Source organism: Hippocampus bargibanti, linkage group LG09, assembly GCF_051943395.1.
Source record: "Hippocampus bargibanti isolate YZ-2025 linkage group LG09, ASM5194339v1, whole genome shotgun sequence".
Taxonomy (NCBI): Eukaryota; Metazoa; Chordata; class Actinopteri; order Syngnathiformes; family Syngnathidae; genus Hippocampus; species Hippocampus bargibanti.
The window spans coordinates 3432099-3442500 of NC_142742.1; the positions used below are offsets into that span (position 1 = coordinate 3432099).

The 10402-nt window shown below is 39.4% G+C and overlaps 1 protein-coding gene across 2 annotated transcripts in view; it reads right to left on the reverse strand.

The window, feature by feature from the left end:
• Window positions 1-2267: 2267 nt before the first annotated feature.
• Window positions 2268-10402, reverse strand: part of exd2 (exonuclease 3'-5' domain containing 2) — a 14092-nt gene continuing 5957 nt past the window's right edge. For both annotated transcript variants that reach the window (XM_089004102.1, XM_089004103.1), the window contains exons 6-10: window positions 9174-9523; window positions 8357-8463; window positions 7047-7182; window positions 5314-5682; window positions 2268-4043 (exon numbers count right to left, since the gene is read on the reverse strand). In XM_089004102.1, the coding sequence (XP_088860228.1) occupies window positions 3827-4043; window positions 5314-5682; window positions 7047-7182; window positions 8357-8463; window positions 9174-9523 (1179 nt within the window). In that variant the 3' untranslated portion in view covers window positions 2268-3826. The remainder of the gene's footprint in view (window positions 4044-5313; window positions 5683-7046; window positions 7183-8356; window positions 8464-9173; window positions 9524-10402) is intronic.

The following is a 10402-nucleotide window of genomic DNA, read 5'->3' on the forward strand; positions in this document are numbered from 1 at the left end:
TGGGCTGATTTGTCTGCTGGGAATTTGTTTCAACTAGTATCAGATAGTAGTCTTGGCGCAACACACAACGATTCACCATCGCGTTATTTGTGTTTTCCTTCTAATTTCGCCATCAACACGGATCAACACAAAGTTTTCAAACCAAAGTACCCAAAATGCATTGTGTGTCGCTTTCTCGGTCAAGGGCGTTCCTTCAGTGACGTCACGTCAGGCATCGTCATCAACTCGAAAACAAGACTTCCTGAATATTCAGTGAGAGTCTTAAAACGTAAAATATAGCTATATGCGGCGGAATCTTTGTAAAATACGCTCAGTAGATATTTTACGTTTTAAGACTCGCGCTGAATATTCAGGAAGTCTTGTTTTCGAGTTGATGACGCTGCCCAAAGTGATGTCACGGAGGGAACGCCCCTGACCGAGAGAGCGACACACAATGCATTTTGGGTACTTTTTTTCATCTGAAAACATCGTGTTGATCGCGAAATTAGAAGGAAAACTACATAAATAACGCAATGGTGAATCGTTACGTGTCACAGCCAATTGCGGTAACACGTATAAAGAAGGTGTAAGTTGACACAAATTCCCAGCGGACAAAGCAACCATTTCCCACGGAGCTTGTGCGCCATCTTGTGCATTTTCTGAGACTCTAGATTGGAGTCCAGACGGCTCGAATTGATACGCAAGGACTTCTTTAATCGATTGCAAACATTTATGCTTTCCTCTTCAGAAATATTTGAATCCTATTCATAACTGGATGAGTCACAAGAAAGCATCTTCTTAAAATTTTAACTCTCTGAAGCCATTGTTTTGATTCTGGAGCAAGGGAGTTTGTAAAGGAGTATCCAGGCGTGATGTCAAAAACAAGGAGGCGGGACTTTCTGAATCTACCCAGTTCCGAGCTAATTTTATGGCAGTTTTGGAACACTCATTTTTATTGGTGTTTTGCATTTGCCTAAAAATATCAGCCGCAGTGTTTTGGGTATTTTAGATACTATAAGACGTTTTTCCGATGTCAGTTAGGAAACAAAAAAATGGTGTCGGTTGTCCTTTAAATGAGATCTAATGTGTGTTCTGTGCTGGACTCTGACAAACTTGTAAATGAAGCGACTGTACTAGAACTGGGGTGTCAAAGTCATTTTTTGCCTGGGCCACATTGTAGTTATGGTTTCCTCTTGAGGGCCGTTTTGAATTTGGGGAAGCCATTAGAATGTTTAAATCCCTTCAAATATTACATATAGAGCACACAGCAAATTAATGAATAACTCGTTTTCAAATCTGAAGTCAAGAATAATGACTTTTATTGTGGTTGACATCCAAAAATCTGAAATTTTGCCTCAGATTTTAGCAATCATCATGGAATTTAACAAGTTTGATTTGCTTTCGCGGGCCGAAAAAAATGATGTGGCGGGCCGGATTTGGCCCGCGGGCCTTGACTTTGACACCTGTGTACTAGAACCTTGTTTGATGGCAGGAACCAAGGGCTGCTATGCGAGTTCGCCACCTGAAATTTGAGCCAATTGAGTCTGGAGTTTTTCCAAAAGCTTCATGCAACTAAATTATTAACTTTAAGATGAGGAACAACATCACCCTAAGCTTCTCACCGGTCACTTGGGAGCTTTTGTTCACTTTACAATCTTTTCAGCTATCCGTAAAACTCAATAGCCAGTAAATTGGTCTTTTGTTTGCCTCAAAAAAATGACGATGAAACTTTAAAAAGGGTTTTTGCAATACCACAAAAGACTCATCAGATTTTGAGACCTGAACTCAAAACCTTTCGGATTCCTTTTAACTTGCCGCATGTTCACTTTTTTTTTTTTTTTTTGAATGGTGGCTGTAAGAATATGCAGTACTTTAGCAGGTTTAAAAAAATGGCCTGGAAATGTCAGCTAAGGTTTCTAAGCAAAGATTTTCATGAGAATGCAGTTAAAAAAAAAGGATGTCAGAGTGAATTTTTCCACTCCTTGCTACCGCCACTTTTGTTAAGAGATAAACGGGGGGGAACCAGTCGCCCCTCGCGTGCCATTGTCGCAGTTGTCCGTAGTTTCCAACACTGACCGTTTATCGAAACGATATGTCCAGTCCTTTTTGAGGAAAATAGTTCCAAGGACTGATTATTCTCATGCCAAAATCTCGAGGCCTTAACCCAGCGTAGCTAGAATTGTAAACAACCATAAATGTCAAGCGATTGATACCCCCCCCCCCCCATTTTTTTTTTACTGCTTTTACAGACTATTTATGAACTGTGATTTTGTACGAAAGAAATAAAACAAAATGAATGTGGCTTGTCTTTCAATTTCATTACAAACTTTATTAGCAGTGTTTCGTTTACATTTACAAAGATTCCTCCGAGGGTCGTCTCCGTCACGCTAAACAAGCTAGTGGGGGGGGCGTTAAGGTTAGCGGGACTAGGAGGCCCACTAAAACATGGACCCCGGAAGGCGTCCCACAGGCGTGAAGGGAATTTTTTTTTTACGCGCAAGCTAGCTGTTAGCGTCGCTGTCCCCACAGTTTGTGTTAGGCGTTTCGAAATCTTTTCTGGGACTAAACAAGGAACCCAAGAAAGAGCACAACACGATGTATTAAGTGAAATGGACATTAGAGGGGATTCAGGATTTAGCATTCTTGTTGCTACGTCCTCCAATATGAGCGCTAACTGTTAGCGTCGCTGTACCCACAGTTTGTGTTCGGCTGTTCAAAATCTTATCTGGGACTAAACAGGGAACCCAACAAAGAGCACAACGCAATCTATTGCCTGAAAAAGCCAATAGAGGGGATTCAGGATTTAGCATTCCTGTTGCTACGTCACCCGATATGAGTGCTAGCTGTTAGCTTCGCTCCCCCGACAATTAATGTTTGGTTGTTCGAAATCGTACCTGGGACTAAACAAAGAACCCAAGAAAGAGCACAACGCGATCTATTGACTGAAATGGACAATAGAGTGGATTCAGAATTTAGCATTCCTGTTGCTACGTCACCCAATATGAGCGCTAGCTGTTAGCTTCGCTCCCCCCACAATTAATGTTAGGTTGTTCGAAATCGTATCTGGGACTAAACAAATAACCCAAGAAAGAGCAAAACGCGATCTATTGACTGAAACGGACAATAGAGTGGATTCAGGATTTAGCATTCCTGTTGCTACGTCCCCCAATATGAGCGCTAGCCCCTCCAAAAAGTCACCCGGAAATATATTAAAGCGGGATCCTCCCCCGCCCCCAAAAAAAAAATCTTACGTTTTTCTATTTTCCCAGTCTGAGATACGCTAGTCAAAATTTCATCTTGTAAAAAGTTGAAAGAGCAAGGATAAAATAAAAAAGTGGACATTTTTTCATGACCGATTGACTGAAAGGACATTTGCCAAAGGAAGTGGACATAGGAAGTACAAAATAAAAGCCCCAAATCCACCGCAAAGGCTGGTCAAAATGTCCTCTCCAAATAAATGAAAAGGGGGATCCAGAAAGATGAAACGTTGAAGCAGAAAGGAGCATTTAAGCACAAATGCCGCTTTCCCATGTCACAAACTGCTCAAAACGTCATCTTTAAATAAATAAAAGGGATCATAAAGATGATATTTTGAAAAAAAAACAACTTGATCGACTGAGCAAGACGAGTGGTAGAGGGAAAAAAAGCATGAGGAGAGCAACAAGAAACATTAAGGATGACCCTTGTTAGCATTAGCCGCTAACCTGCAATGTGTCAAATTTAAGAGCAGGCAGCTGCGTGTCTATTAAAAAAAAATCTTTGTAAATTTCATAGATTCATAGTGTCACTTTTTTTTCCTTTTTCAATTTTTTTAAAAAAAAGCAAAATCCTACCATATTTTTTTTTTTCAGTTGACTTTGACTGGCAGGTCGTCTCCGTACTTGCGTAGTAGCTTGAGGTGGTTGTGCTGCACGCACCAAAGCGGTGGAAGGTGTTTGGGGTGCATGGAGGACAGGAAGTGCTGCCTCCAGCGCCGCTCTAGTTCCATCAGGCCACGCGGGCCTTGCTGGGCGTAGGCGCGCACCACTTTCAGGCCATGAGGCACGTACGCCTCGTTTGAAATCCTGACGAGGAACAGAGAGAAAGTCATACCTTGGAAAAACAAGCCCATCTTGAAATCTTTTAAAAATGTCAACGTCAAACCTGGATTGAAGCCCACTTGCTCTTGAAACGATCATTCAAAACCAAATGGATCATTTAAAGGACAACCGACACCTCTGGACAAGTTGTGTCCATCATTTGTAAAATGGCTTCAAATGACTTCTACTGAGCGTATTTTACAAAGATTCCACCGCATATAGCTATATTTTACCTTTTAAGACTCGCGCTGAATATTCCGGAAGTCTTGTTTTTGAGTTGGTGACGAGTCCGTACGTGACGTCACTTAAGGACCGCCCTTGACCGTAAAAAAAGACACATTGTAGTGGTCCTTCCATCACGTCAATGTATTTTGCTGTACTTGTTTGGTCTGGGGTCCTCGTGTTGCACCCAAATGCCGCCAGAAGAGGGCGTCCAAGCTCCATATAATGAATTTATTCTTTAATCGATTGCAAACATGTATGCTTTCCTCTTCAGAACTATTTGAATCATATTCATAATTGGATGTGTAACAAGAAAGCATATTCTCCGAATCTGAAGCCATTGTTTTGATTCTCCAGCAATGCAAGACGTCTTGGCGTGACGTCACGAATTGGGGGCGGGACTTTCTGAAAATGCCCAATTCGCAGCTCAATTTTTTTTAGCAGATTTTGGACACTTTAACTCATTTTTATTGGTGTTTTGCATTTGAATAAAAATATCATACTGCGTGTTTTGGGTATTTTAGATGCTATAAAACGTTTTTCTGATGTCAGTTAGGAAACAAAAAAAGTGGTGTCGGTTGTCCTTTAATTTTTTTTAAATTAAAAAATAAAAAAGTTCAAAATGTAAATATTTGAACATTTAGATATTTTTCAATTACAATTTTAAAATGTTAAAATTCTAACAAAAAAAAAAACGTTTTAATTGTCATTTTTACATGCAAAAATGTCAACATTTTAAACATTCGGGAATGGCGTTCTACGTCATGCTTTTCAATTCCCGAATGAATCCGGGAATGGCAGCGAATGAGTTAATCACATCCTGAAAGGCTAAAAAATAAAATTGTTGTGCTTTGAAATTGAAATTTAAAACACAAATCATGAAAATGTAACCAAGGATTAGGTTAGGTTAACACTCCAAATTCCACATCCTGAAACCAAACGCATAATTTCAACCCCTAACGTCAGCTTTTACCCTTTCACCCTGGCTCGAAAACCCTAACCCCGCCTTCAAACCCGACTCCTTTCCACCCACCTGGTCTCCAAGGCGGCAGCCTGCCGAAGCTCCTCCCCCGTCAGCTCTCGCTCGTCGCTCACGTCCAGGAAATTCGTGATGAGCGCCTGCAGTTCGCGGCGGCGCCACTCGGGCAGCCCCTCGCCGGCGGTGAGGAGGGCGCGGGCCGCCGAGCGCACCCGGCGCCGGTCGGGGTCCTCCATGGTCCGCACGCCTTCTTCGCAGCCTTGCGGGGCGGCAAAGTCGTCGGCCAGCCGCTGCTTGAGTGAGGCGTCGTGCACGTTGGAGGCGGCGTGGCAGCTGGTGCACAGCAGCAGGATGTCGTGGGAGTTGTGGTCTTTCATCTCGGTGGGGAAGTGGCGACGGTACTCGTGGGGGACGATGTTTTTCCTGGGGAGATTTTACAATGAAATTTCACCTTAAAAGGTCTTCTGGAACCTTTTGAAAATTATTAGTATGATGAGTATTGGTAGTATTATTAGTAGTAGTAGTAGTATTAGTTGGAGTATTATTTGTAGTATTATTAGTTGTAGTATTAGTAGTATGATGATTATTATTATTAGTAGTAGTATTAGCAGTACTAGTCGTAGCATTAGTAGTATTATTATCATTGTCATTATTATGATGACTATTATTATTATTATTAATAATATTCTACTATTGCCAATTAAACGTTGTGTTTATTCATTAAAATTTCTATTCATTAATTACTTTTTTATTCATTCAATAAAAAAATATATACATTAAATTTGATTTATTTGTTCATTCAATCGTATTTATTTATTCATTTATATAACTATGTGTATCTATTCATTCATGCAATTTCTACAATTTTTAGTTATTTATTCATTCAATTTGTATTTAGTTATTTATTATTTCTATTTTATTTATTAATTCATTTTTTTTTACTTTCGTAATGTATTTCTGGATCTATCTATTCATTGAATTTTTATTTAGGTATTTATTCATTCCATTGTATTCATTAATTCATTCACATTTATTCATTAAATTGATTATATTTATGGATCTAGCTATCTATTCATTCCATTTGTAAAAATATTTATTCATTGAATTTTTAGATATTTATTTATTTATTTATCTATCTATTAATTAAATTAAAAAATATTCATTCATTCAATTTGTATTTAGTTATTGATTATATCAATTTTATTTATTTATTAATTCATTATTTTTTCACTTTCGTAATGTATTTCTGGATCTATTCATTGATTTTTTATTTAGTTATTTATTCATTCCATTGTATTCATTAATTCATTCGATTTTATGTATTTATTCATTCATTAAATGGATTTTATTTATGTATTTATGGATCTCTTCATTCAATTTTTAAAAATATTTATTCATCGAATTTTTAGATATTTATTTATCTATCTATTCAATTTTTTTGTAGCATTTTTTTATATCGTTATTTATTCATTCAATTTTATTTATGTACAGTAAAGTCTCGTTATATCGATAACGGATATATCGATAGTCCCGGTTATATTGATACTATTTCTATGCACGCACGGAGAAAATTACATGCAAACAGGGTCGGATATATCGATATTTTTTCGGACTCCCTTGAATATCGATATAACGAGACTTTACTGTATTTATCTCTCTATTTATTCAATTTTAAACAATATTTATTCATTCAATTTTACTTATTTATTCAAGTTTATTTATTCATTCAATCATTCAAGTTTATATGTATGAAGTGAAGTGATTTAAGGTAAAAAAAAAACTGAGACCTGATATAGGAATCCGCCCTCCCGCAGACCACGCATAGGTTCTCCTTGGCCGTGAGGTAATAATCCTGATTGGAGTCCGGACGTCCCGACGGCTCAAACAGAAGCCTCACCACAAACGGATCCTCACTCTGGAGCTCTGGGAAACACAAGCGCCACATCCCATTTTATGGGCAAATAAATATAGATATAATATGTATACATAAAAAGTGAATAAATAAATAGACACGTAAACAAACAAATATATAAACAAAGAAAATAATAATTACAGACTCTTGAAGTTGATCTTGTCACGTTTTTTTGCTTTGTATCGCTCTCTCATCAAAAAGGAAAATAGGTGACGAGCGAATTGGTCATAATAATAATAATAATAATACAGTAACAACTTGGCTTACAAACATAATTGGTTCCCAGACATTGTGTAAGGTAAAAAGTGTGTATCCCAAAAATTAATTTCCCATAGGAAACCATTAAAATGAGAATAAACCGTTCCCAGGTCCCCATAAAACATAATTTTCTAAGCCTTAAAACTACATAAAATATACCTTATTTTATGTATAATAAATGTACTATAGTATTATGATTAAAGAAATACCGTACTGTACAATAAAGTCATTTTATTTACCTTTGTGATGGTCGTTGATGGCTTGAGGGAATGGAGTGTCCGCTTTCCTCAGCATTAAACACTTGATGAGGAACGTAACCTTCTTGTTTCACCATCTCGAGGAATGATCCTTGTAGGTGCTTTCTCTGCGATAATTTTATCTTGTTCCTCATCAATTGCATCCTGTTTAGCTGGGTTGATAGCTTTTTTAACCTTGCAGTCTACACTCTGCCTTTGAACTATCAAAGTTGAAACTCTCACTGTCGTCTGCATGTCTCTTTAATGTTTAAACCACACCCCATCACTGCTGCGTTCTTGACCAATCACGTGGCTTTAACCGAAGACTGGGGGCGGGGAATGGAGGACAAAAACAGTTGGCTGTCATTTTGTTGTTAGAAGAACTGGCTCGTTCGCAAACGACATCACTTAGTGAGGCAGCCACGTGTACAAAAAAAGTTTGTCTGCCAAGGTAAAGTTCGTATGCCAAAGTAAAATTTTCATAAATGTAACGCTTGTAAACCGAAAAGTATGTAAGCCAAGGGGTTCGTAAACAGAGGTATCACTGTAATACATTTCATTTCTAAGTCCCTTTCAAAACTCTCAAGGACACTTACAGTCACATGTTTTTTCTGCAGGTGAGCAGTGGCAGCCACACGCGCCGGCGTTCACTCAACCCGGAAGTAACGTAAAAAGGAAAAAAAAAATGTACCTCCAATTCCTCTGTCCAGGTACCACTTAGCTTTCTTCTTGTCGCACGTGCAAAGTGGTTGACCGTCAGGGGCGTGCAGGTAGCAGTTGTCATATAGCGGCGACTTCCTGCGTCACGACGGAAAGCATTTTTAGCTCACTTCAAGTTTACATAACTCTAGATCGATATAACTTAGGAAACATTTTCCATATACAAGGCACACCACATTATAAGGTGCTTTATAACCGGCATTGGAGCGACGTCTCTTTTGCCTGTCTTGCAGGGGGTGCCGATAAAGCGCTGGTCAGACCTACGAGGGGGCAGCATTAGCCTTTTTTGTCCATGTTAGCGATTAGTTAAAGCTTCAACTGTTGTTAAAGCGATATATAATCAAATATGTGTATTGCATTTTGGACATCCACCCTCACTTCAAACTCAGATTACTCAAGACCCATGCAATTTAAGAATTAACTTTTTTCTGATGAAAAAAGAGCATCTAAGGTTTACTTACGCTGACTTGAATGTTTATGTAGTCCAAAGACACAATATTCTATGGGTCCTGCAATTTCAGTGAAAATGACAAAAACCCTGGCACTGGAGTGGACGCAGTGTTGCACATCGTCTGGCAGTTAATGAGTTAAACCGAACACATTGTCGCGGAAATTCTATCAAGTGGATCAAAAGTCGCCGAGGTGGCTACGATATGATCAAGAGGTGTCCAAGTTAAAGCCCAGGGACCAAATTTGGCCCGCTACATCATTTTATGTGGCCCCCAAAAGCAAATTAAACATTTCAATAGGCAACAACAAGCAAAATGTCCGCCGGGACTCCAGCTTACCTTGCAGAGTAGCCCACGCCCAGCGGTTTCCTTTTGTTGTTTTTTCTAGGGTCTGGGACTTGCTGATCTCCAGACGCTGGGCTCTCGGGGCTCGAAGGGGTGTCCTTCAGGGGTCTGCGCATTCGATTCGTCATTGGGGTGCCGTCGCCGTCCTGTACGCCGTGCTCGTCCCTTTCTTTGGCGCCTTTGCCCCCCCTGAAAGGAACGTCCACCAACCCCTGACAACGTGCGGCCAACGCAGCGTAGGTAAGCCCGTTGGCCGAAGCGGGGTGGCCGGTTTCTGGGCGCAGGCCGAGCAGGTGGAAGAAGAGGGCGATTGATGTTTGGGCGTCTCTGCCGGCGTACATCATCTTCAAAAAATTAAAAACAAAATCAGGTATTCATTGGCATACCGTCACATTAGCTACAAAAATTGGGTCGACAAAAATAGATAGAGTGAGTGACAGAGAGACAGAAAGACAGACACACACAGAGATATAGATAAATAGCTAGCCAGAGATAGCTAGCTAGATCGCTAGAGATAGAGACAGATAGCTAGAGATAGAGCGAGAGATAGCTAGCTAGCGATAGATCAAGAGAGAGATAGATAGAGAGATAGCTAGCTAGCGATAGATCAAGAGTGCGATAGATAGATAGATAGAGATAGCTAGCTAGCGATAGATCGAGAGATAGCTAGCTAGCAATAGATAGATAGATAGCTAGAAATGGATAGAAAGATAGCTAGCTCGCGATAGATCGAGAGATAGCTAGCTAGCGATAGATCAAGAGAGATAGATAGATCGAGAGATAGCTAGCTAGCGATAGATCAAGAGAGAGATAGATAGATCGAGAGATAGCTAGCTAGCGATAGATCAAGAGAGAGATAGATAGATAGATCGAGAGATAGCTAGCTAGCGATACATCAAGAGAGAGATACATAGATAGATAGATAGATAGATAGATAGATAGATAGATAGATAGATAGATAGATAGATAGATAGATAGATAGATAGATAGATAGATAGATAGATAGATAGATAGATAGATAGATAGATAGATAGCTAGCGATAGATCGAGAGATAGCTAGCTAGCAATAGATAGATAGCTAGCTAGAGATAGAGAGAGGGATAGCTGGCTCGCAATAGATAGAGAGATAGCTCGCTAGAAATGGATAGAAAGATAGCTAGCTCGCGATAGATAGATAGATATAGCTGGCTAGAGATAGAGAGATAGCTAGCTCGCAATAGATA